At 42.0% G+C, this 27,295-nt stretch overlaps 1 protein-coding gene across 1 annotated transcript in view; it reads left to right on the top strand.

The window, feature by feature from the left end:
* The first annotated feature begins 572 nt into the window (after positions 1-572).
* The window catches only part of sv2bb (synaptic vesicle glycoprotein 2Bb), a 32,114-nt gene continuing 5,391 nt past the window's right edge, over positions 573-27,295 (top strand). The window contains exons 1-10 of the mRNA XM_083762462.1: positions 573-1,081; positions 3,306-3,532; positions 12,855-13,035; positions 15,612-15,763; positions 19,465-19,598; positions 20,180-20,269; positions 21,610-21,723; positions 22,080-22,168; positions 22,622-22,697; positions 23,791-23,879. Of these exons, the coding sequence (XP_083618588.1) occupies positions 843-1,081; positions 3,306-3,532; positions 12,855-13,035; positions 15,612-15,763; positions 19,465-19,598; positions 20,180-20,269; positions 21,610-21,723; positions 22,080-22,168; positions 22,622-22,697; positions 23,791-23,879 (1,391 nt within the window). The 5' untranslated portion in view covers positions 573-842. The remainder of the gene's footprint in view (positions 1,082-3,305; positions 3,533-12,854; positions 13,036-15,611; positions 15,764-19,464; positions 19,599-20,179; positions 20,270-21,609; positions 21,724-22,079; positions 22,169-22,621; positions 22,698-23,790; positions 23,880-27,295) is intronic.

The following is a 27,295-nucleotide window of genomic DNA, read 5'->3' as shown; positions in this document are numbered from 1 at the left end:
GGAAATGCTTTGGCCATGTCTCGTGATTTGCAGGATTTTTGGACAAAATATGGAGTAGTAATATCAAAAACATTGTTTTACAAAAGTCGGCCTCCTGGTGGCGCTATAACAGGCCGTTCTGGAAAGTTTATGCATGCACTATGTGTACTATGTAAACTCTTAATTTCCTTTTTCTAGCCATTCAGTTGCAAAAAAAACGAAGACATTTATTTGGGGACCGCCCAAAATAATTTTGCGACCTCCCCGAGGGGTCGCGACCCACGGGTTGAGAACCCCTGCTCTATCATATAAAAACAAAAATAACCAGTACTAATTCTTGCCTCATTCCTGTTTTAGGCGAGAAGAGAATCATGGTGAAGAGCTGAAAATCCAGGAATCATCTCCAATTACAGGCTACGTGAACCAGCACCGTCTTCAACAGAAGAGGACTGAGTGTGGGGAACAAATCCCCCTGCCCACCATTGTATACAACGCTTGTACATATTGACAACTTGAAAACTTTGATCAAGGACTACATTGAACTCATCACTACAATTCTCAGTCAAAAAATATATATATACACAAGGAACAAGGAAACATATTAGATATAATTAGCAGAGCAAGTATTCTCAGCAAAGCTCATTCACAGTTGAATGACTCTGGCAGTCTGGCATGAACTTGTCAGCAACATTATCCTTGTTAACTTGCTATGTGTAACCAACATTACAAAGCACTCATTTAAGTGACTCAAATCAAATGACAGCCTAGGCCACACAGCTATACTTGGCTGCGTGAAAAAGAACATCCTCCTTAGTATTGTTAAACAAGGCGATTAAGTGTAATTCAGCTAAATTAGGCTATAAATGGCCGACCCGTACCAGAACAACGCGTACCACCAGGGCGGCGGCGGCGATGCGTATGGAACGTATGGAGAAGGGGGCGGCCAGGACGGATACGGCTACCAGGCAGACTACCCAGCCCAGGAAGAGGATGCTGCTAGCGACGCGACGGAAGGCCATGACGACGAGGATGAGATGTACGAAGGGGAGTATCAGGGCATCCCACATCCTGACGAAGTCAAGGCCGCACAGAGAGCGGCGAGGTGGGTGTCAGGAAATGTGTTATGACTTTATTACGCTCGTGACCAATCTGTCCTGTCCGTTCACCATCTGGTTTTGTTTTTGTCATCGCTCTCTGAGCCAAGGAACAGGTGGCAAGAGGTACCGCCGTACACTCGTCTGTACAATTTGAATGTATAGTATTAGTAAAAGTATCAATACGAGTAGAAATACTCTATAGAAATTTAAAGTAAAAGTCCGCAATTCAAAATGTAATTGAGTAAAAGTACAAGTATTGGCATTAGAATGTACTTAAAGAGTACCAAAAGTACTCATTCTAGTCCTAATACTTGCTTCTGATTGGCTGGTTTCTGATTAGACCACGTAGTAAATGTCACGATAATCTACGCCTTAATGAACTATGGTTTGTATTAGAAACCCTCCACTAATGTCCATTGTTGGAATCTAGTGTATGGAACAATGTTCTTCCAAGGTAATAGTTATAGAATAGAAGGAATAAGAATCAATGTTGAAATAATGCAAATATGAATCCAAATTCATTATCCTTGATTATTGTAAAACATGGTCTACTGAAACATAATTCTTCTGCAGTCAATGACTTTCCAAACAATATCAGTGTAAAACTAAAACTATGATGAAAAATGTTTGTTGACTATACCTTTTTTCACTGTATGACGAAAACTAATTAAAAACAAAATTCAAAGCTATGATAACTATAAACTAAGACTAAATATGGACAATTTCGTCCAAAAACAAAACCTAGACTAAAATGTCGGGGGGTTTTCAGGCTTTGGTTGTGCTTGCATGTTGTGCTCTGAAAATAGCCGATCTAACATGTTGCGCTGCGGCTATTGTCAGCATGCCTGCGGGTATAATCAGCAACACCATCATGGCCTGCCAAAATACATTTTCGTTGTCAAAATCAACTGTAGCATGATGTGGGGCTTTAACCGTGCATTACAACTTTTCTCTGGACACACGCACACGCCATCTCTGCCCCTATCCTTTGGCATGGGGGAGCTAATTAGACTAGACTTGTATGTCTTGTTTAGGGCCCGGCCAATCAGAAGAGGGCAGGTTTTTAGGCCGGGCCAATCAGAAGAGGGCAGGTTTTTTTGCTCTGCCAATTAGAAAAGGGCAGGTTTAGGGCCCGGCAAATCAGAAGAAGGAAGGTTTTTGGGCCTGGCCAATCAGAAGAGGGCATGTTTTTGGGCCCGGCCAATCAGCAGAGGGTCAGGATTTTGTGCCCGGCCAATCAGAAGAGGGCAGGTTCAGGGCCCGGCCAATCAGAAAAGGGCAGGTTCAGGGCCTGGCCAATCAGAAGAGGACATGTTCAAGGCCCGGCCAATCAGAAGAGGGCAGGTTCAGGGCAAGGCCAATCAGAAGAGGGCAGGTTTTTGGGTCCGGCCAATCAGAAGAGGGCAGGTTTAGGGCCCGGCCAATCAGAAGAGGGCAGATTTAGGGCCCGGCCAATTAGAAGAGGACAGGTTTTTGGGCCAGACCAATCAGAAGAGGGCAGGTTTTTGTAAACAAGGTTAGAGCGAAAGTTCCACTATATAGTAGAAATACAAAAAAAATACAAATGACGCTAGTTTTGTGAATTAATTTACTTTTGATGCATGGTCCCCTGTGCCTCACAAAATGACCCTAACTACTTTATATTCACCAAAAGTATTTCATACAGCTTAAGTAAAGAAATTCTGAACTAAACTTAAGTAACAGTATTGGAAATTGGAAATGCTCCACTAAAGTAGAAAATAGACAAAAAAAATTATTAAGTAGGCCTACAGTACTAGTAAATGTACTTAGTTACCTGAGTACATTTAACTGGTTGTGAGCTTGCTTGCTTGAGGTTGTGAGTCTTTGGCTAATTAAAAACTCCATAGACTTGGCTGCCACATGACATCACTGCTTAAAGCAAACATTAAAAGTCCATAAACTTGGCTGACACATGGCATAACCTGCGGTGCTGCGGGTTATGGCGCTGGCTAGCGTCAAGGGTGTTAAAAGTCCATAGACTTGGCTGACACACGTCATGTCTGAAAGCCAGATATTGGAGGGAAAACAAAGTTCCTACCACACAAACATTTGGTGGCCCCCTCTCTGAACCCTCTGTTGAAGGCCATTGTAATACAGTATTTAGTGGGGGTCTCTTGCTTCCTGCTAATTCCTTGGCCTGACATTTTTTGGTCTAACTCTCTTGCTCATTCCCCTCCATCCATCCATCCATCCATCCATCTCATCCAGGGCCAAATCCAGAGCAGCAGGCAGTGCAATCTCTGAGTTGGAGGAGCTATCTGAGCAGTACGAGGACATCATGGAGGACTGTGGTCACGGCAGGTTCCAGTGGACTCTGTTCATCGTGCTGGGACTGGCCCTGATGGCCGATGGCGTGGAGTGCTTCGTGGTGGCGTTCGTTCTCCCCTCCGCCGAGAAGGATTTATGTCTATCCAACGCTGAGAAGGGAATGCTGGGTAAGCTTTGTCTTGAGGGAGGGAGAGAGAGGGGGAGGGAGGGAGCCTAATTCACCCATGAAAAAAAAACACAGCGGATGCTTCTGGGTAATAAAACCTGAACATGCTCATTCACATATGACGGTAAATCTATAATTGTATTTAACCCATTAAGACTTGCAGGCCAATTCTACAAAACAGTTTTCTGAAAAATCTATGTTGCTATATCAGTGGTGCTAAAACTTTATCATGTCAAGGACCTACCAAAATGACCACAGACCTGCAGTGTCAAAATATGTCGTTCCAGGGACCCTCCCTCTAATCTATTCAAAGATTTGCACGCGCAAAAGTCTCTCCCATATGATCCACTGAGTTTTTCAAACTCAGCAATAATACTGTATCATCTGACCACTTAGTTTAAATTACATAATAGTCACATCATTTCGCCAGCAACCAGACAATTCACATGATCTGAGTACAGTGAGTAGCCATCTGTTCAATATAACATAGGTAATACACGGGAGACAGCAGTACTATAGACCTCACAGGGAATCCTTCCAGGACAAGACAGAGTGGGAGACACCAAACCCCCCCCCCCCACACACACACACACACACACACACATGCGCGCGCACACACGCTGGTCAATACGTTCCCGAAGCTTCTTAAGAGTGTTCAGTAAATCACCAAATTAGACCTGCTGCCTAATTAGCTAATGGGAACTATGGAAGCAGAAATGAATCAGCTTCTCTCTCTCTGGGTGTGTGTGTGTGTGTGTGTGTGTGTGTGTGTGTGTGTGTGTGTGGAGAGGCGGCACAGTGTAAATGTGCTTAAGTGGTGTTTGCATATTGAATGTGTATTGTCAATTGATCGATCACACACATAAATGTGTACTATAATATACAGTAGTTCTGTACTGTACTATACTATACTGTATGTTACCGTGTAGCGGTTGGAGCACACACCTTTCGTCTCGTGCGTTCGAACCCTGCCTGGGTTCGACGTCAGCAAGGGCATGCTGTCACAACGGGTTCCTAACACCAAATCACATGGGTTCATATCTGAGCCAAGTCTCCTGAGGAGGCGTGTCTGAAGCCTGTCCTAGACAGTGCATGGTCTACGGACGCAAAGACGGACACACACACACACACTGTACTGTACTATATTATACAGTATGGCACTGTACTGTACTAAAGCAGACATCAGATTGGTGGGAGGGTCTCTCTTCCTTTTGAAAGAATGATGGACAGACTAGAGATGCCAGTAGAGGGAATGAGCAGAGGAGGGTGTTTAACCCTCTAAGACCCAGCGTTGCTTTATAGCAACAACTTTTAATTATTATAATTAATTACTTAATTATTATAATTCTTTTCTGTTCTTTTTTGCACCTAAACGTCATCAGTGATGTTCATTGCAATGACATTTCAATGCCATTGGTCATGATATTTGCATATAAAAACCCCCCACAGAGGCTGAAATTCACACAAATAAAAGACAAATAAAAGTAAGTAAAATAATTGTAATATATGTTTTTTTGAGATCATTAGAATGTCTAGAACATGTTTTATTCATTATTGTGAAAGATATCCCCCAAATGTAAATTATTAATTTATTATACTAGTCCTTACCCGTTCTGAATATATGAACAGCAAATGATGTTCAGTGTGGGTAATGTGTTAAATGCTGCAGTACAATCATAAGTATACCATTGATACAATTGGTATTGTGGCTGCTTTGGAGAGGTTATCCTTTAAGATGAATAATCAGTTGGATAAATATGATTTGAAGTGGAACGTGTTCCTCAGTCATGTTGCAGGTCCTTTGGTGTGATCCATGGTCAGGCAATGGCCTTTTGCTTGTTTATTGTATTAATATACATAGTCCTTACCCGTTGTATGGACTATTGCCCCCCATAAATATATTTAATTGCTCTTCATTTTAACTTGTATAATATATTTGTGTCTTTTTTGTGTGAATAAATACAGCACTATAACATGAAAATATTTGTATAAATGCATGGTAGGGAAATGTTTACATGGCAAGGACTGTAAATTGTACACTTATTAGCCCACAGACCCCCATTTGAAAAGTATGAAAGACCCCAGTTTGACATGCAGACAGAAAGTATGTGCTGTGGCACAGGTATTCCCAAATGTACAGTGTGGGTCTGTGTCCATCTCAACATGCATTTCACTGGTGACACTGGTGACACGTGATTTGCGGGGAGATGAGTTGTTCAGTACCCCCTGGTGGCCGCGGGGGGTACTGCGCCCTGGGTGCGGTTGGATTATTATTTCATATAAATGGGTGATGTAAAAACAATATCTGTACAGTAAATATGACAGTAGCGTCGGTACAATGTAGCCTAGCTGGATTCTGGGAGCGTGCAGATTTTTTTTGGCATGGAGAGATGTGTGCTAATAGTGTGGCTCGGTCGGAGATAGACCACGGACAAATAAACGGGTTTTTATTCACTAATAAATTCATTATTAATCTTATTGGAAAAATGGCTTCGTTAAGACCTCCATATTATTATGGTCAATGCCTGTGTGAAGCGGGAGTGATTGGTGTAGGCAATGAGGAGATAAGGTGGTGTTTCTGACAGACAGACATTCATTCAGACAGACATTCGCTCAATTATAGTATGATTATTATATTATTATACATTTTTCATCCAACTTTTTTTTTCTTCTTTTTTTTTTAACATATTTTTTAGTCTTAGTCCTAGTAGTACAAAGTAGTAGTAAGGTTGAAATCTATTTTTTGCAAGTAGAACTTAATGCGGGTCTTAGAGGGTTAAAAGAGGAGCAGAGATGAAAAAAGAGGAGGGGGGGGGAGACAGAGGGACAACGGGGAGGGAGGGACCCCCATTTAATGGCATTTGACGTTCAGCCACTCCTTTGGGTGGCTGAACGTGGGTATTGGCTGAAAGAAGCCATGGATCTGTAACACTGCAATGATTACACTAATGGATAGAGCTTGGCAATGTACTTACTGTACCTCTCTCTCTCTCGTTTGATCATGCCAGCCCTATGAAAATTCATGTAATGCGACATACAGAAAATATACTGAGAAAAATAGAAAATAGCTGACCTGTGCTTTGCAGAGTTAATATCCAATATGGGTGACATAAAAATGCACAGCCACAAAGAAAATGTAACAAGAAATATTTGATTTTAGATTTAGACTGCATTTTCCCAGAGGAAGATGCTTTCACAGTCAGTTCAACACAGACAATCAAACACAAATACAACATCCCAGGCGGCGCACAACAATGTCTGCAAGATTTGTTTGTCAAGTGCTGCAGTGGCAGTGGACAAAAGCCCTGCTGAAGTGAGCTCGCCTTCATGATATGATATATGATAGTACTTTGTCAGTTTGCACTGAAATTTGTTTTGCGACCCAGCGGCCTTGTATGCAACACATACAGTATACATATACACACATTTGACATAACACAGGACAAAAAAAGAAAATACAGTTACATAGAGAGCAATGTCCACAGCTCAGTTCTATGGCCAAAATCCTGATTAATCCTCAGAATCGACTGATGGACAAAATACCTCTTCAGTCTGACCTTATTGTATGCTGGAACACCATATCTCCTTCCTGAAGGCAGCAACTTATACTCTACATGCAAAACATGGCTAGTATTAGAGGTGATATTCCTTGCTAACCTTAGGATGCTGTTATCATACGTGGATGTATAGAGCCTCTGAAGTGGTTGTCCAACAATCTTTGAACAAATGTTTAGTTGTTGCAGCAGTTGTGACTTTAAGGCTACAGACAAACATCCATACCAGGTGGTACTACAGTACTGAAGAACACTCATAATAACAGAAGTGAAAAACAAAAGAAGAATCCGTCTACTAGCACCAAAGGATCTTAAACGGCGAAGGAAATAGATTATTTGCTTTGTTTAATTACACACTCATTCAATCTGATCTTTCCACGACAGGAGATGATCTATTACTACTCCTAGGTATTTATATGAACATACCTGGTTAATCTGTTCACTATGAATAGTGATGGGGGATCTGTGTGTCTCTAGTGGTGTACCAAAAATAATCTCTTCTGTCTTTTTTGTGTTAATGATTAGAGTGTTGTTATCACTCCATTCAACCACCTTATTTACTCTGTGTTGGTGCAGTCCAGGATCACTGGAACTATCTAGAAGATAAATTAAAATAGTAAAATGTTCTAAATCTATAAAAAATATTTTTGAAAATAGCCGCTCTACAGGCTCACAATGTGTCGCATTGCGACACATTGTGAGCTTGTAATGTATATGTTTTGTGATAATAATCATATGATTAATAATCTACAAGGTACTGTACAACTAGTAACTAAAACGTTCAAATAATTGTAGTGGGGTAAAAATACAATATTTGCCTTTTATCTGAGATATAGTAAAGTAGAAGTAATTGTCTGGATTGAGAGTACAATAAAAAGATCTGCATCATCCTGTGCTGCGCTGTGAGCTTGTAGATCATAGATTATTTTCAGAATTTTTGTAAAGCAATTTCGCGATAGGGGGACCCGCAGCCAGAGGCTACACCTGCACACAATGATAAGCCTGATTTAAACTGTGTTGTACAGTGTTTTTACACCAGAAGATAGCAGATGCCACACAATGCATTTTTAGCGGCGATAATGGCGAATAAATGAAATAGTCCAATGATGTTGCACCTTTTCTCCTTCTCACTCTCTCCCTCCATCTCTCACTGAGTCTGTGTGTAGGTGCATACTGTGTGTATGTGAGTACTTGCACGCCCCTGCGTGTGCATGTGTATGTGTGTACACGCACGCTGAGTAGGCACAAAGAGAAAGGCAGACCAGCAGGTGGCCAGTTTGTCAGATCGATATTTTTTTTGTCCTGACCTTGGGAACAGCAGCCACACCGCACACGCACAGACACATCTGAACACTTATTTCACCGCTGACTTAGTATTGCTCCATTTAAGTACCATGGACAGCGCCTGTCCCACTGGACAATTTGAACTGCTGCTCTGTTGCATTGGAGATCTGTCACACACACACACACAACTCTGAGCCGACACGGTTATCCAGAGGGACTTACAAAGTACCAGATCAGAGTGGCATGCACCTCAGTGGTTGAGAACTATGGGGAAAAAAAGCTGCAAACTAAGAAAGCAGGTTGTCATCGAACAAATAAAACATAAGGAGTGATAGAGGTTGAAGTCTGGAGAGGTGAGTTTTCAAACTGTGGTGCTGAGTGTGCAGTCCTGACTGGGGGGTGGGAGTGTCATTCCACAGATTGGGAGCCAGGAGAGAGAAGAGTCTACTGTAGGTCGCTTGGACAGGGTGTCGTAGGGAGGGGAGTGTTTTCTGATCCATGTGTGTGGGCATGAGGTGTAAGACTCACCCCTTCAGGGCAGGTGGGTGGGTGGATAATGGGTATTGGGTATACGTTTTGTTGTATTTAGTTTTTTGTTGTGTGTACTATGTTCCTTGTGAGTCTTGTATTTTAAAATAGAAAAAAAGCTCCAGACTTCCCTCTCCAGAGCAGCATTAGTACCTTCATTCTGGGGGATCCTGAGGCGTTCCCAGACCATTTTGGAGATATTATAGGATCTCATTTATCAACGCGGCATAAGCGGGTGTCGCAGGCACATACCAGCACACATGCCAGCCTTCATATGTATATATGTTTATGATTCATTCATCAATCACTCCATAAACGTTGATTATGACTGCCTTGACGACATGCTATCTCATGCAGGCATCACTCACCCACAGCACTTGCGTAGTGTGCAGTCTCACTGATCGCCTTCGCCTATATCTACTGCTTTAACGTGCACTGCGCACAAATGGATACAATTCCCTGGCACAGATATCAGCATGATACGCCTGTAGTTGTTATAGTCTTTCAGCTTGTCTTTTTTTGGAGAGTTTTACAAGGTATCATTCTGTCCAATCGCTTGGCACCTTTTCTTCTTCCCAGATCTGTCCAAAGAGTTGGTGAAGTAGTGTTGTTGCCGTTTCCGGGTCTGCTTTGATGACTTCTGGGGGTATTCTGTCAGGTCCTGGTGTTTTATTGTTTTTCAATGGCATTTTTAATTTCTTGTTTATTGGGCTTATTTGTATTGAGATGTAGGGGGTGTACAGAGGGAGCAAAGTTGAAATAGGTAGTTCAGTTGGAGTGTTCAGCCCATCTTTTCAACGGGTCCTCTTGCTTTGTTAGAGTTTCCCGTCTTTATCCAGTATTGTTTTGTCTGGGGTTTTGCATTTGTCAGCCAATTTCCGTGTGACGTCATAAGTTCCTTCATGTTGTGTTGAGCTGCTGCTTCTTCTGCTTGAGTTTTTTGTCTTTCTTGATGCGAGACTCACAGTCATCAGAAAACTTGACAATATGTCTGTTAGGGTGATTGTCCATTCCATTACCTTGGCGTAAACTTTCCCAGGGAGGCTGAGTAATGTGACACCTCTGTATTTGACACACCCCCTCTGATCCCCCTGGACCAGTGCCCATCACACCGGTCTGCCACTCCCTCAGCACTGTCCCAGAGTTCCACGCAAATTGCAAAATGTAGACCAGACAACTGCACCTGATTCTTTATGAAGATAAATGGTTAGAACACACAGGCTACCAGTGTGTGTGTGTGTGTGTGTGTGTGTGTGTGTGTGTGTGTGTGTGTGTGTGTGTGTGTGTGTTTCTATGTGCAGGGCGTTGCTGAAAATGAGCACCGGTGCTCAGCTACTTCCCTGGGTAAATAATAAAAAAAAAAGAAGAAAATAAATAAATAAAGCAGAACAGTTTCTCTTAGCTTAGATTGATGATGTCACTGGTAGGTGGGTTTCTGAACTGTGCACAGTCCTCCTCTGAGACACAGAGGTACGATTCCAGGCCATGCCAGCAATGCGATTGATGTGTGTCTCTGTCTGAGCAAGACTTAACCCCTAATTGCTCCCTGAATGCTCACTGTGTTACTTATTCACACTGACGAACAAAGCCAACATCAGCGCTCTTTATCATTGCCCACATACCTTTCTTTATCTTTTCAGCAATCCTCTATGTTCTCTCCCCTCTCTCTCTTCCACTCTCTTTTCGTGACCCAATTAAGCAGTTAAACCCTATACACTTCATTACCTGCACTCCCCTGGGGGTCTGTACTATGTCTCAGCCCCCTCATTTTGTCCCTCTAGTCTACACCAAATCACGTCCTGGTAAAACTGTCAAATGGTGCAGATAGGTGGCCTGGGCGGTCCAGGCACGGTCCAGGCACCTTGGCTGGTAATCCAGTCTGGCAGTGTGCCAGGTTCAACTCCCGATCCCGACTGCCTTTACTGCATGTCACACACCCCCCCCCCCCCCCCCATCTCTCTCCCCATTTCCTGTGAGTCTACTGTCTGTCCCTCCATAAAAAAAATTAATTAAATAAAAATTAAAAAATGGTGCAGATAGGTCAAGAAGGATTAGTCAAAAAAGGATGATCGAGGACGAGGAGTGGGAGGCAGCTTGAGCGGTGTGGTGTGCTGTGTGAGTGTTGTTTCAGTACAAATGGGCACAGCACAAGCACACAGTGCCAAACTCCCACGTTAACTCCTCAACTCACCCCCTGTGGTACTACCATCTGCTCAGCCATTGTTCCTACCGCAGGGATGCCAGGCTGTGGACGTACTGTATGTGTGAGTCGTTGGCAAACTATGGTCTGCATTTCTAGTGTGTAGTGCCTTTTTTTCATGATACGTTTTACAAATATTTTACAAAAAATTTCCTATTATTTTATACTGAATGTCATACAAGTAGATTGTTCACATGCCATCTGAGATCCACACGGAAGTAATGCCACGTCTTGTTTTAATCTTTACAATAACATAATTACTTCTAAAGAAAAGACATTCACTGAATTTATACATATATTATTTACAGGCGCAGATTATCAACTACACTCTATCTTTCACGAGTTGACATTTCCAAGACAAGAAAGACACCAGTGCAGTGAGCACTCAGAGCAGACAGCGGTGACATTATGTGCAACGATAGTCATCTCAGTTGACATTTTCCAAGTGGGGGAAAAAGAATAACCTCTTCATCCAGACTGCATACTGGGTGGGGAGAATTTCTGTTCATTCCAAATACATAATACATATCATCCCCATGATGAAGGAATAGTGTGCCTTGTATTCTTGAGTATGCATTACAGTAACAGTACACAACTACACACTGTATACTGTACAGAGATCATATGGAACATCTCCTGTAAGGAGGCTAATTCATATTAGTGGTGCAACGGATACTCCAACTAGAGTGTAATCGATTTTATTAAAATAATTGATTTTGGTGCAATTACATTTTTGCGTGACACCATTGTATTACAAACTATAAAATAGTGCTTAAGTTGGGTATTTTTATGCGCTTCTCTGTCATTTGATTAATTGAAAAAGGACAATAGCGTAATAGCGTGAGTGACTATCAACTTGATAGTTTTCATCCAGCAATGTTATGGATTCAATGTGGGAAATGGGCTTAACTCTAGCCTACTGATACCTTGAAGTAGGTAATCGAGCGCAGCGATAGCTCATTAGGACATGGAAGGCAGGAGGTTACTTCTAATTATCTCTCCCCGGACTCCCCCCATTAATTCGCTAGTAGTTAATTCATATATATACTCCCACTAATCAGTCTGTCTGTTTCTCATTCACTGTAAGCTAACTCACTCACGCCCACAACCACAATACCATCAGGTGGTCCTTTTAAGCAGTCACTACTCAGTGTTCACTCTACATGCTAGCTGACAACAGTGGCACTGGTTGTTCAGATGTCAGCGTTTAAATTCCCTCCACTTCCCCGGCCTCCTCCCTGTGGCATTTAGTTCTGTTATGGGCGATTCTGTGATTATAATGTGATTTATGGATTGTACTATGATCATGTGATATATGGCATGCATTGATAGTTATGTTGTTCATGTTATGTCTTTATCTTATGCTCTGCTCTGGGGATTGTTGTTGATTTTGTGTCTCGGTGCACATGTAATCTGTGTTATCACATGAGCAGAGCCACACCGCCAAACGAAATGAAATAGTTTTGCAATAAATGGTTATGGTCAATCCTGAGCTGAGGAGTCTAAATTGAATATTTAAATGGTGCGTGCACACACACACACACACACACACACACACACACACACACACACACACACACACACACACACACACACACACACACACACACACACACACACACACACACACACACACACACACACACACACACACACACACACACACACACACACACACACACACACACACACACACACACACCCCCCTAACTTTATCTTCTCACATGCTTCCTTACCGTTTCTTCCTCTCCGTCCAGGCCTAATAGTCTTTCTGGGGATGATGGTTGGAGCGTTCGTATGGGGCGGCCTGGCAGACAAGGTCGGTCGTAGACGCTGTCTGATCGTGGCGTTGGGCATCAACTGCGTCTTCACCTTCCTGTCCTCGTTCGCTCAGGGCTATGGCTTCTTCCTCTTCTTCAGACTCTTCTCTGGCATCGGGTAAGAAGGAGGACAGATATCGGTTATCTGGGTGTTATTGGGTTGAGAATATACAAAACACAGACAGACACACTCAGTCTCTTTCTCACAAATGCAGACGCACACACAAAACGGCAGAAAGGAGATAAGAAAGGGAGTGAGATAAGAGTAAAGGGTAAGAGAGGCAGATAGTCAAACAGCAGAAGAGACAGACAGATACTGTACTGTAGGCAGTATATCCCGAGAGGATCCAATATTTGTGTGATAGGGATAGCTGAACAATATGTGTGGGATAGCAGAAAACACTTGTAGAAGAGCTATTTTTCGGAGAGTTGGTGTAGAGGGTTTAAAAGGTTAACTAACTGTCACATTAAAATACACATTAACATGAATCTGACATTTTAATAGAAAAGATAATGTACACCAAGTTAAACAAGTCTTTGAAGCCATCTATGAAATCTATGAAAAAGTGTGATGTGCAACAGAGTTTTAAACAATACACACTAAACCCAAGCTTTTAGGTCATAAACACTTATTTGTAACACTTTTTAAACGTGTCACAGTGTTTAGATTATAAACAGAAGAACATGTTTAATCGCCAATAACACTTTTTAAACGCGTTTAGTTTTTACAATCAAAGTCAGTAATATAGGTGTTTAGAATTCAAACACTAGGTGTTCTCGTGAGGTGTTTGAGTGAACTCGTGTTCTACTGTATTTTATGAATATTAATAAACATTTGGCATTTAATTATGACACACTGGTGATTAGGTTTTAAACGCGTCACATGTTCCAGGGATTTACAGTGGTATTGGGGGTCCCTGCTTCTCTCTCTCTCTCTTTCTGTCTCTCACAAGAGGTCCTTGGGCTGAACGTTGAAAGACCCTGCTGTAGGGGAAAGAATAAAGATGGAAAGAAACACGCAGACAGTACAGTATACTGCAATGTTGCACCCTAGAATAACCAGTCCACGTCCACAGGGATGTGTATGCACACACATACCTAAGGAGAAATCAGGTCATATACTGCAGACAGACTGCAGTGAACACCTTTAACACTGTAACACAGTTTGATGTTCAGTTTGATATTCCATGAGTAAAACTCACCAAGCAAACAAAAGCAATTATGTTCTCTCCTCTGCATCATCAGAGAAATGGAAAAGCCCTCAGGAAGATCTACTCTAATTGAATTGGCTGAATCTCTTTCAGCGGACGTGTGAATTGGTATGCATAGCTTGTCTGTACGGTGGGTTTGCAAGATTGTGTGGCCTTTGGAAGAGTATGTAGCCTAGCCCAACTCACCTGGGAGTGTAACTAATCCTCCTGGATATTTTATGTGATGTGACCACAGGAGTGGTAGAGCTTCTTGAAGGGGGCACGTCACAGTACATCTAAACGATATTATATCCCATATGCCAAAAATAATTCATTCTCAAAGGTTTTAGCTACAGGCAGTTTAGCCAGCGGCAGCAATTACACACAGATAGCGTATGACACTGCGAGGGATTCAAGTACAAATCTCTTCTCATTTACTGGCATCATCATTAACTTACTAGTTAGTTTCACGTGCTGATCAGTTGTTCCGTATTAGGGCTAGAGATGTGCTGATACAATTATTTCGGTATCGGACAGTGGCTCTCAAAGTGGGGTCGAGGGACCATCTGGGTTCCTTGACAGGGTTCCAAATAGACCCTTACAGGTCTGTAACTCTGAGTGTACAAATGGAACCAAATATACCCGTACAAGACACTGAAGACTAAACTTACAAAAGACAGAAAATTACTTTAAAGCAAATAGGAAACTAAACCCAGAACTTGAGAAACTATATTAGGCTATAAACCATTCCATCAAGGGCCCCATAGCAGCTCTCCCTGGATGTTACCCGTTTGTTGCCCAAGCCACTACTGAACCTCGGCATCCTGCAGCCTCCCTTTTATACTGGGTGAGACCATACCAAGACACAGAACTAATTGGTAACCACTTATCTCAAATAAGGCAAACTATGGCCCATGAGTTAACTTACACAATTACTTAGTTTAACTAAACCAATTCAAATACCTTTCAGATACATTACCCAACATCAAGATAAATAGAAAACATAACACAAGAGCTCTTTAACACAGACAGACACCCCTCCTGCTCTATAGCACTTGGTACCTTCCTACACTCAGTCAAGAGGATCACCAGTACTGCAGGAGAGCCAGGTGACAAACAATCACAATCAAACCCCCATGACAACAAACATATATGCTGTGACAATACCTGCAAAGTACTTCTCTTTTACAATTCACTGTGAGTTACAACAATACAAATATGCACTCATGTTCATTTCAACAGTTTTCCAAGTCGGCCAGCAAAGTTAGTTAAATGGATGAAACTGTCGTTTAGGTGTGTGCATTGTTCTCCATCAGTGTATGTGTGTATAGGGCACGGCTGCCCCGTGACAATAACCATGAAATATCATGTGACAAATTATGTGGCATCAAAATGGCAGCTTTTCCGATACTGGTATCGGAACAACTCATATTAGGGCATCTCCAGCAAACCATGTAGATGTAAATCTGACCATACATACTCTGTCTCTCTCTCTCGCTCTCAGTGTTGGAGGCACCATACCAATCGTCTACTCATACTTCTCAGAGTTCCTTCGGATGGACAAGAGAGGAGAGCATCTTTCCTGGCTGTGCATGTTTTGGATGATTGGAGGGATATACGCCTCGTTCACAGCCTGGGGAATCATACCACGATACGGTAAAGGCCTCTTACATGATAATATAATAGGATGACAGGATGCATAGTATGCTGGCTTTGTGGCCCAGGGAATACAGAGAGACCATTTATATAGAGCAGGGGTCTTCAACGTTTGTTTCAGGCCAAGTGACCTCTTAGCTAGGAGAGAGATGAAGCAGGGACCCCACTACATATTGTATAAAATGATATTGCAATTTAAAAAAATCATTAATAGCTTCATAGACTTGATGATGGTGACAGCACTATCATCAATGTACTGTATGTTGGATTCATGTTTATGTGTAGCTTCAGACATTTAACCACTTAAACCGACAATATTTGTGCTCAACACTTTTGAAAACAAAGTATTCCATTTGATCTCAATCAATCAAGTCACCTTAATTCAAGTGGCAGATGCCCTTTTTTATTATACATTATGTCACATGTGATCTACCTTATAATAACCGTATAATCTTTGTGATCTATACCTTTTGGGCACCCCTGCTCTACACAAAACCTATTTGCGGACAATAGCAGATCTACAAGCTCAATTTAGATTTTGATTATTATTACAAAAACGTATACATAGACTTCTATTGAAAAGGGACAACCGGAAGTTTACGGAATGCATTGGCGTCTATGGGCTTGTGAGAGTACATGAACCACGTGACCAGGCTGTTTTCTGCCCCCTCAATGTCGTAACTCTGTCGTACTCTATGGCTCTGGGTATGGCAAGCCCTCTCGCTCCACTCTTAACCCATTTTGGGCGGGAACCCATTTTGGTGTTAACATTATGTTATGCTTTAGCTATTGAAAAATAGCAGATCTACAAGCTTGTTGGTCTGCTATTTTTGAAAAATCAAAGAACGACTGACATAGAAACATAGCTTTTTCAGCAAACTGTCAGGATGTAGAAGAATTTTTTAGAATCTGATCTCAGGTCAGAATGGGTGAATGTACGGCGCTCACATGGCTACGATGTGACTGTTGAGTGGTGACCGGTCCAAGCGGGCAGGGTGGACGGCGCAAATCCTTGTCGACCCGCAAAATTGCAGTGTGCTGCTGATTTGCACCCACCCTCTGAACATATTCTACCATACTAGTGCATGGCACGTCCCCAAAATAGCCCCCAAAAAACGTAGGCAGGATAAACACGGCACTTTGCTTCGTTTTGCTTGGAAATTGTCAATTTGTGAGTCCGCCGGTTTAGTATGATAATTACTATGACCCGTCGGCTGCATGCCTCCCACCAATCTCCCCCAAATAATTACCCCTGAGTCTAATACAGTATGTGCTTGTCGTTACAACCAACTGGAAACTATGTCCTTGGATGGACTAGAGAAAAGGACATTGGGTCACCAAAATCAGTATATGGTTCATCATTCAAAACTTAGATTATAAGATCATGTGTGCGCAAATGTGACATTTTGACCCGATGATGGAGCTAAAGAAAAGGATACGAGGGCACTCCTCCAGGGAGCAACTATGCTCTCAACAAGTTTCACAACAATCTGGCCACCATATTTTGAGATCACTTGTAGGGTTGTAGGGTTCATCCTTGCTGCACGCATCGCGTTTCATGGCAATGTGGCCATTAGAGTATCTGATTAATTGTTTGCCGACTGCTGAGCAAAGGCCACCGAGTCACCAAGATCAATAGGCTTCATCCTTTTGGGAACATGAAGGTGCACAGTAAATGCCATGGAAATGGAAATAGTTTTTGATATAATCTTGTTTGGGAGTCAAATGTGTGCAAGCTAGTGGCTATTTTGGCCTATGAATACATGAGATATGCTGCTTGGGACCAAAGTGATGGTTGGACCAACAGGCATAGTCATCTTAACACTTTGGATCTGCATGACGAGTATACCTGTCTTATAAATGAATGACGCTGGCCTGGGTACGCATGACGAGTATACCTGGCCTGGCCTGGGTACGCATGACGAGCAGGCTCGTCTTGAGGTGTTTGATATCGCTATAGCATTGCCTCGCTGCGTTTCATTTTTGGAACCGCTCCGGTTGCTATGCACGGTTGCCAGGGCCCCGCCCACACTGCTTGTGTTTCTCAATAGCCATTAGCTTCTGTTTTAGTCGTGGCCTTTGCACGCTTTTTTCTCGGAAAGTAATGCGCTGTCCGTGGTGTTGAGCAGATCGCCGATGTTCAGAGGTCTTTTCTGATTATCAGGTGAGCACGATGGGAACGTTGGCAATTTAGGCATTTTCTACACTACACACACTACATTCTTTTCTAGTTTTCTAGCTTTCTTGTATTGCTGAACATCCCAAAGTAGTAGTAGCAGCTATTAGCACCATTCAGGTGAATGATTTTTACTGTTCATTCCAAAATGGCGTGTGTGCACATAGCCCATTGCTCCAGCCACTGAGGAGATCGCAGGGAGCAATGTCGTTGCGCAATGTCTGATGACATCTCTCTCTCCTCTGCCACTTGTGTGGCACACCTTATGTGCGATGCTCAGCCAATCACAACGCAGAATGACACAGCTTCCAGCCAATCACAACACAGAATGGCACAGCTTCCAGCCAATCACAATGCAGAATGGCACACCTTTCCAGCCAATGACAATGCAGAATGGCACACCTTCCAGCCAATCACAATTTGCGTCCTCACTTTTCTGTCCTCACTCTGGACGCGGGCAAATGTACGCATCAAGAAGACACCTAGTCCAGACGTCTCTTCACGGCTTTAAACAGCTGGTGGATGGAAATTACGCTTGTGCGTGGCTTCAACTTTAGCACCGGCAAAGCGTTTCCGTTTTTTTGCTGACGCTGCAAGTTGCAGTCGCGCGCTAGCGTCATTTCCATCCACCAGCTGTTTAAAGAGACGCCTGGGCCCAGGCCGTGGCGTAACGGTCTGGGCACCTGACTGGTAATCCAGTCGCAGTGTGCCGCGGGTTCGACTCCCGAGCCCGACACGGCCTTTACTGCATGTCATCCCCCATCTCTCTCCCGTTTCCTGTCAGCCTACTGTCTGTCCCTTCAAAAATCAATAAAAGGCGTAAGCCGCAAAAAATATCTTAAAAAAAAAAAAAAAAAAAAAAAGAGACGCCTGGACTAGGCGTTTGACCCTTTTTATGACCTCTCTCCGTCTGCCACTTGTGTGGCACACCCCTTATGAGATGCTCAGCCAATCACGACAGAATGACACAGCTTCCAGCCAATCGCAATTTGCGTCTTCACTTTTCTGCCCTCACTTTTTGTACCCACTACTAAAATTATTAGTTTAGATATTGGATTATTGGCTCAGGAACGCAACAAAAATAAATCTGTCAATTCAAGGTTTCATGGGGTGAGTAATTGATAGAAAAAAAGATTCTGAAAAATGTGTTGCATATGCAAATAAAAACAAAACTGAAATGTTTACTAGTGGACAAGAAAACTAAAAGAGATGTCATTTTATGTTTGGATGCACTCTGAAAATAGCCAATCTACAAGCGCTATTTTCAGAGTGCAACCAAGTGTAAAATCAACGACACCATGCATTAGAGCCTGTAAAAACACATTTGCCGACAAAATCAACTGTAGATTTAGTTGACTAAAATCTTATGACATTTAGTCGGCTAAAACTAGACTAAAGCATTTCAGATGACTACAGAAAACTAAATGAAATGTTACTCAAAAGACTATGACTAAAACTAAATAAAAGATGTGCTGTCAAAACCAACACTAGTGTGTGCATTTCTATGTGCATTTCTATGTTCCAGGCTGGGGCTTCAGCATGGGTACAGAGTTCCAGTTCCATAGTTGGCGTGTGTTCGTGCTGGTAGCAGCGCTCCCTGCCATCGCCTCCCTGGTGGGACTCATGTTCATGCCTGAGAGCCCTCGCTTCCTCCTGGAGGTGAGAGACCACTGTGCGTGGAGCAGGAAACCCTTGTTGTGGCCTGCTGCAACACATATTGATTCCTCGCGCAAAAACACTGCTCTGATGCCTATTGTGCATTGTGTGTATGCATATATAATTTTTGTTTGGCTGAAAGATCCAATCCTTAAACATACTGTAGTCTTGACAACGTTGCACTGCAGGCTTATGCACAAGCTTTAATGTAATTTAGATAGATTTGATATTTCTGTTTAGACTGATTATAGGTTGTTGGTTTACCTATAATCCTAGATTTGTATTACCTCATGTTTATCTTGTTTACTGTAAGTCGCTTTGCTAAATGCTTAAATTGTAAATTATAAATAATATACATTTTAAGATGTCCAAGTAAACTGTTCAAGGATAGGTGGATGATGTCTTAGGTGCCGCGCAAATCTGCTATTTGGAACATCATTACTTCATTCTGACATTTTGTCTGTCTCAGAATTACATGACATAATGCATAAACAAAAAAGTTCATTAACATTTTTCACTTTGTATGCACGCGACTGTGTGTGTGTGTGTGTGTGTGTGTGTGTGTGTGTGTGTGCGTGGAGCAGAATGCCAAGCATGACGAGGCTTGGATGATTCTGAAACAGATACATGACACTAACTGGAGGGCCAAGGGACAGCCAGAGAAAGTCTTCACTGTGAGTACAGTAGAGGTTACAATAATATACAGTAGCTATATTAACCCATTCAATCCAGGAAAGCATCTGTGACATTATGAGCACAATAAGTGTAACCACTTTTAACCACTGTTTTATAACTTTGGCTGTTTTAGAGAAATCGTGAAAATCTTTGAATATATATTTTTAAAGTGAACATTTTGAACTCAAATCGTGATCAGATCATAGACTGTAAAAAATATGGACAAAGCGTTCCGCGGGTCTAACATAAAAACGTAAAATGAAGCCTGTAATAATATGGTAATTCCTGATGTAAGTCGCCATCTTTCTAGATCCGTTTTGGACCAGCTGGCCATTGGCTGGCTCCGTTTTGGACCAGCTGGCCATTGGCTGCCCAGACAACGAGGTGGGACTTCCCCCCTTCTTCTCCGTTGGTTTTTATTTTGACTCGAGTGGGAGGGGAATCCCGATCATAGACTGTAACGGTAGCCACGCCCTTCAGAACATACGCGATGTTTTTTTTTCTTTATGGTCATTTTTTTAATTAATGGGACCATAATTTTCCAAAAAGAATATTATGACATTAGAAATTAGACTTTAAACTAGTGACTGGAAGAAGAAAGTATTCATGACCATGTTTATTAAGGTAATACAGTCTAGGTGAAGTTGGGCCAAAATACATGGGCCTCTATGGAGCTATGGGGCTTTTTGGGTCCAGTCCAGCGCCACAACAGGCCATTATATGAACTACCGATTTCAAATGAGGCTTCACGAAATATCTGGCTGACTGCCCCCCTGGATCAGATTCAGTGTGTAATGCTTGGTGCATATTAGTTCTTGTGCCTCCTGGTGGCAGAAAATAAAATAATGCAGTTTACCAATGCATAACTTTGTTGGCTAAGTGCTCACTCTGTATATGGCTACTTAAGGTGCTGTAAGTGATATATCTTTGCAAAGATAATTGTTAAATATATATTAAAATACCAGTTGTAACCATTTATACAGTATTTATTGTGTAACAGAGGTCTCACCAGGTCAGTATACTAATTAGATCCAACTAGGAGAGAGAACAGGATAGCTTAAACAGGATAGCTTACAAGGTATAAAAAACACTCCATAGCAATGATTATAATTCAGAATGTACTGTAGATAGATATATAGAATATATTTATTTTTGAACAAAAATGAAGACATATCACTTAAACCACCTTTAAACATGCCTGTTTTGAGCAGGCTAACTAATAGTGAATAACCACACCACCACACGACTGTGAGAATGTTATTTCAGGTCACCCACATTAAGTATGTACATGTTGAAGTCCACATGTTGCAGTAGTGGTGCTTATGTTGTGTTATTTCAGGTCACCCACATTAAGGCTCCTAAGACAGCAGAGGATGAGTTCATAGAGATTCAAACTGCTACTGGAACGTCTGTCCAGCGATGGGCAGTGCGCTCACTGACACTCTGCAAACTGGTATGTACTACTACAGCAGTGGTGCTTCTCAACCTTTTCAGGCCGTTAGAGATCAGTAGAGATTATGGTGGGTATCCTTTAGGATTATTAAAGATCCCTCTAACAGTCCGCAACAGAAATGTGGACCTCTATGGGGACCTACCATACCACCACTATTTGTTGACGAAATCGACAGTATATTTAGTCTCTGTTTTAGTCATCATAGCTTAGTTTCCATTAGTTTTCCATTTAGTTTTCGTCAAACAAGGTAGTCAACAAACATTTTTTGTCATAGTTTTAGTCGACGAAAACAACACTGCTGAGATTAGGATATGTTATATCTAAATAATGTATTTTATCCATCTATTTTTTCCCAGGTATTAAAGAATGTTGCGTCACTTCTGTCCGCTGAGCTACGTTTTGCTACTCTCTTCATGGCCATTATCTGGTTCTGCATGGCTTTCAGGTTCGTTTATGGAACGGGTTATCAAAGTACTTTTTCTTTTGTACCTACAGTTTTCATTACCATTATGTATTGCATTAAACCAAATACAATACACAATGTTAATGAAAATACAGACAGTACGTAGTGGTACGAAATTACTGCTGTTGTAGCCAATTTGTCCAATATATTTGTATTTAGGTTTCTAAAGTTAACATAAGTATAACTTAATGCATTTGAAAGTAAATAAAAATGTTGCTTTTCACTTTTCCAAAAGCAAAAAGTGGCACAATTCAGAATAGCAAAAAAAAAAAAATAGGTCATTAATTACAAAAGAGGATAACATACTAATAGATAAGCGGTTTATGCCTGACAGTATACAGTATGCAATTTGGCCCTCTGGAGTGGAAATATAGTGGCCCACCCCTGGTATAAAATGTTTATTGTGGTCTCCACTGTACTACCCCTGTGTTCCAGTTACTATGGCCTGTCTGTGTGGTTCCCTGACATGGTGAGGCACCTTCAGTATGAGGAGTATGAGGCCAAAGTCAAGGTAAATACAAAGGTAAATACAGCATGTGCAATGGGGCACAGAAAAAGTACCAACTATTAACAAGTAAGATAAACAGCAAGCACAGCCACCACATTACTGTGCATTAGCATATGCTTCATTTCTACTTTCGAGTTAGCAAAGGCTCTTGTTACTGTCTTCCTGAAGGGTAAACCGGAACAGTGGGCACCTGGTATTTCTGGGCACCTTTTAAAAATATATTATGTATTATTTCAATACTTTTGTATTATATTTGATTTTAGATTGACATTTATTTTACGAATGAGGGGCCAAATACTATATATAATTACATTTAAGGCCCAATATTTCTACAAATTGCTAGCCTGGCTCGATCCAAACCTAGCACTAGCACTTTGAGATTTGCAAGAATGTAAAGTGCGTTATAAATAAAATGCATTATTCATTTGTTATTATTATTAAACCATAGACCCCACTCTGAGTGGACGCTCCAGTCTGATAATCAGGCTAACAAATCGCTACAAAACCTGTGATATCCAGTCATTTTGGGGATAAACAAAAATGTACATCATCTTGTCCCCAACACAAACATTAAATCCCATTAACAATAAAGAGAATTTAATGTTTGTTTTGACACCGTTTGTTCTAATCATAGCATGATAAGAGCGCCCCTCACTTCACACGGTTGGGATTTTGGAAAAAAAATAACATTTACGTTGAGGTGCCCACAAGGTTTAGGTGCCCACTGGACCTGTACTCTCCTGAAGTAGCCTACTGTGAACACTACCCCTTACTTACTGTGACCACTCCCCCTTGAAAACATAGAATGGAATGAAATGAAATGTTTACCAGGCTAGGTAGTAGTTACACATACCCACCATCTTCTGTAAAGTAACTAACCTGCCAGCATCTACCTTACCTTAACCAGACAACATCCACAGGCCACCAGTTAAACCGAACAAAGTGAACTAATTCATGCATCTAAATTCGAAGCAACTAAAGCATAAAACTACACCTGATTTATACTTGGTGGTCGATAGTCGATCTACAAGCTCAGTTAGTTCTACTAATGCTTGTCTTGTCTGAACATCTGTCTTGTCTGAACATCTTTATCCAGATATTCCACAAAGAGCGAGTGGAGGGCTTCCATTTCAACTTCTCCTTGGAGAACCAGATCCATAGAGAAGGAGAGTACATCAGAGACAAGTATGCACACCTCAGCACCGCCATGGGACATAGATTTACTGCAGGGCCTTTAATTCAGGGCACTCCAATTAAACATAGATTTATGTATGTATAATCATACAGTTATGTTTAATTGGAGTGCCCTGAATCTGAAGGTGCAATTCATTTATTCACCATTATGGATCGATTGAATAAAAAATGAATTGCATCTATTGATTTTCTACCTTATACTCATTTAACATTGAATGTGTGAGAAAGATTAAACAACAAACTCCACTGGTTTCCGCTTTCTGGCTAAGAAAGGGCTTAGCTGTAGTTCTGTTTACTGCAATGAAAACTATTCCAGATACTGTGAGTACTGTGAATACTGTGAGTTGACGTTTGGCTAAAGTTGAACTGAGTTGTGATTTAGTGCCTGGGCATGCTGAGTGCTTAAAACATGCACAGCTCTCAGTGTTCTCTTGAAGACACAACCAGTGTGTCCTCTCTATTATTAGCAACGTGGTGAGCAAAAAACAAGCCCACAAAAAGACAGGTGTATTGGGCACACAGCCCGTCTTGCACCAAACTAGGATATAGTCAGATATTCTTGTAGCAGTCTTGTTTGATACCACAATGATTTTTTTTATAGTGTTAACTTTACAGTAACAATCAGCTCAGTGGCCTTCTGGTTCGAGTGTCCCCTGAGACTGGGAGGTCAGGGTGGGTCATACCAATGACAAAAAATGGGACCCAATGCCTCCCTGCTCAGCACTCAGCATCAAGGGTTGGATTGGGGGTAAGTCTCACGTCAAGTATACAGTACATCAAGCTGCCTCACATTACAGAAACAGGAGATAGGTTCCAGACCGGGGCTGACCTATAGGCCTCATGGCTCTGCAAGTCTTACTACTTCCTTACAGTAACCAGTAAGACACCTGAGGGCAAGAAGCGACCACGCCCCTTTAAGGCGGATGCGTGCACGTCAGATCAACATATGGAATAAATTCTGGCCATATATGGAGTGTGTCTTGAGTGTACAGAGTTTGATGTGGTCAGATCAACATATGGAATGTCAGAACAGGTCAGCTCCATATATGGAGATATAAGGGTGGCAGCGGGGGCAGTATCTTGAGTGTACAGGGTTTGATGAGGGCCCAGTTAGGGCCGGGCCTTCATTTTCCGGCCTGATGAGAAAGAACTCTAGTGTGGGAGCGGGGGCAGTGCATTGAGTAGGGATGGAGCTCGATAACGGATACCTGAAAAACTCCGATAACAAGCTTATTGATTACCCGTTATCAATAAGCTTTGGGCTGATCAAGCCTGTTATTGAGCATTGCGGCCCATGACGTCATATAAATGTAATCATCCATGCTGGCACAAACATGTCGATCTAAAAGTGTATTGATACCTGCCAACCAGCGCTGTCTGCGTAAACAAAATTACTCTTTTAAAATGACGGTACTTTAATATTATTTTATTCGTAAAAAGGTCAATTGCCTTCCGTCTTTTAGAAAAGTATTGAATTTGAAGTCCCTAGTAAAATATACTGGTCTGTTCAGAATGTATTGTCTCCCGTCTTTCCACTAAATAATAGAAAATGCTCAATAGTAGTCTCGATAAGAACCTGGCGCGATAAGCCTTGTTGTCACGGTCGATGGCGTGACGTTAGGCCACAACGTCACGTCACCCTATAAAGTATGGCGCACAGAAGCATTGAACAATAATACTACAGGTAAATATCTCATACTAAGTATCTCATATTGCGAGTAAGTATTTAGAATCATATATCAAGGAGGTACCTAGATATCACTGGGCTCAAGCTACTGACTAGTTCACAGCTCCCTCCCCCCAGCGCCTAAGGCAAGATACAAATCCCCTAAACCACAAGGCCTTTCCAACACATCCTACTGACAGCCTCTGCAAGTATAGGAGATCTCAGTTACAAGCCTGATCGATAAGGTTCTCGTTATTAATACAAATTAACAAGCTCCATCCCTAGTCTTGAGTGTACATGGTTTGAGGAGGGCCCAGGTAGGGCCGGGCCTTCATTTTCTGGCCTGTTGAGAACTCTAGTTTTCGCCGGCTGCCGGGCACGGCTGCACTAATAAAACTTTGTGGCAGACCCATCTAGAGTTTAAATGGACATGTATCAGTCAAAAGGGAGACATGAAAGAGGAAGGATGGATGGGGAAGGATCAACATATGGAATGTCAGAACAGGTCAGCTCCATATATGGAGATCTAAGGATCTAAGATCTAATATTGATGGGCTTAATCAATGGGCTTAATATTGATGACATCAGGGATCTCCATCCCTGATGATGTCACGTGATGTCACGGACCAACCATCCAACCGACGGGAAATCTTTTTCATAGTAAATGCGATCACAACAAGTATCACATGTGTAAAGACAGGTGTCTGAAAGCCATAATGCATTCTCATTTCTGTTGTCACACAGCAGCATGCTACTCTGGTGTCACGGTGTGAAACATTTACAATTAGCTAAGTGGTATAGGCAATTATTCACCGATATGGGAATTATCTGAATAATAAGCATCAGATTAACTTAATCACTATACATTGAAGGAAATAAACCTCAAGTGGTTTATGCTTCATGTTTGTTAATGTTATCACTTCATTCTGATGCTATATACGGTACGAATACAGTATATTGTATACAGTCATGCAATACTTAAAGGGAGTGTACAGTGAGCGATCATGTTTGTGTTTAAAAAGACAGTAATCATTGCTATGAGTGTTTGTTCAGTAGCAGGAGTCTTCCCATCTCTCCAGCCTACAGTACCAACTGCATACCAAATGCAGGCGGAAGAACCACACAAATATAATTTACAGGGGGGCGGTGGCTCAGGGGTAGAGTGGCCGGATGGTTCCCAGTTCGAACCCGGGCTCCCCCAGAGTTAGTGTCGAAGTGTCCTTGAGCAAGACTCGGAACCCCTATTTGATCCCGATGAGCAGGTGGGTGCCTTGCCCTTGCATGGTTTCTGCCGCCATCGGTGTATGAATGTGTGCGTGAAGGGGTGAATGTAATGCACAATCTATGTAAAGCGCCTTGGATAAAAGCATTATATAAATGCACCATTTACCATTTACAGTACTGGCTAAAATGTTAAGTGTTCCAATTCAAAATTTGTCTCCTCATTTTGAACAATATCTCCCCTGGTTGGATAACATGTGTATCTCGACCTGAGATGTATTTTACGTTTACTAAAGAGCTGGAGTGATGGGAGGGGCGGAGAGCCCCGTTACTGAACAAACACTATAGCAATGGTTATCTGGGGAATACACACACACACACACACACACACACACACACACACACACACACACACACACACACACACACACACACACACACACACACACACACACACACACACACAATATCACTTACTGTACACCGCTTTTAAATTCCCTTCTCATGATGTGGGTGAAGT

The sequence above is a fragment of the Protomyctophum parallelum genome (assembly GCF_964188405.1).
Source record: "Protomyctophum parallelum genome assembly, chromosome: 4".
NCBI classification, from domain to species: Eukaryota; Metazoa; Chordata; class Actinopteri; order Myctophiformes; family Myctophidae; genus Protomyctophum; species Protomyctophum parallelum.
Note: the sequence above shows the minus strand (reverse complement) of the source record. Positions and strands in the feature narration are given on the sequence as shown.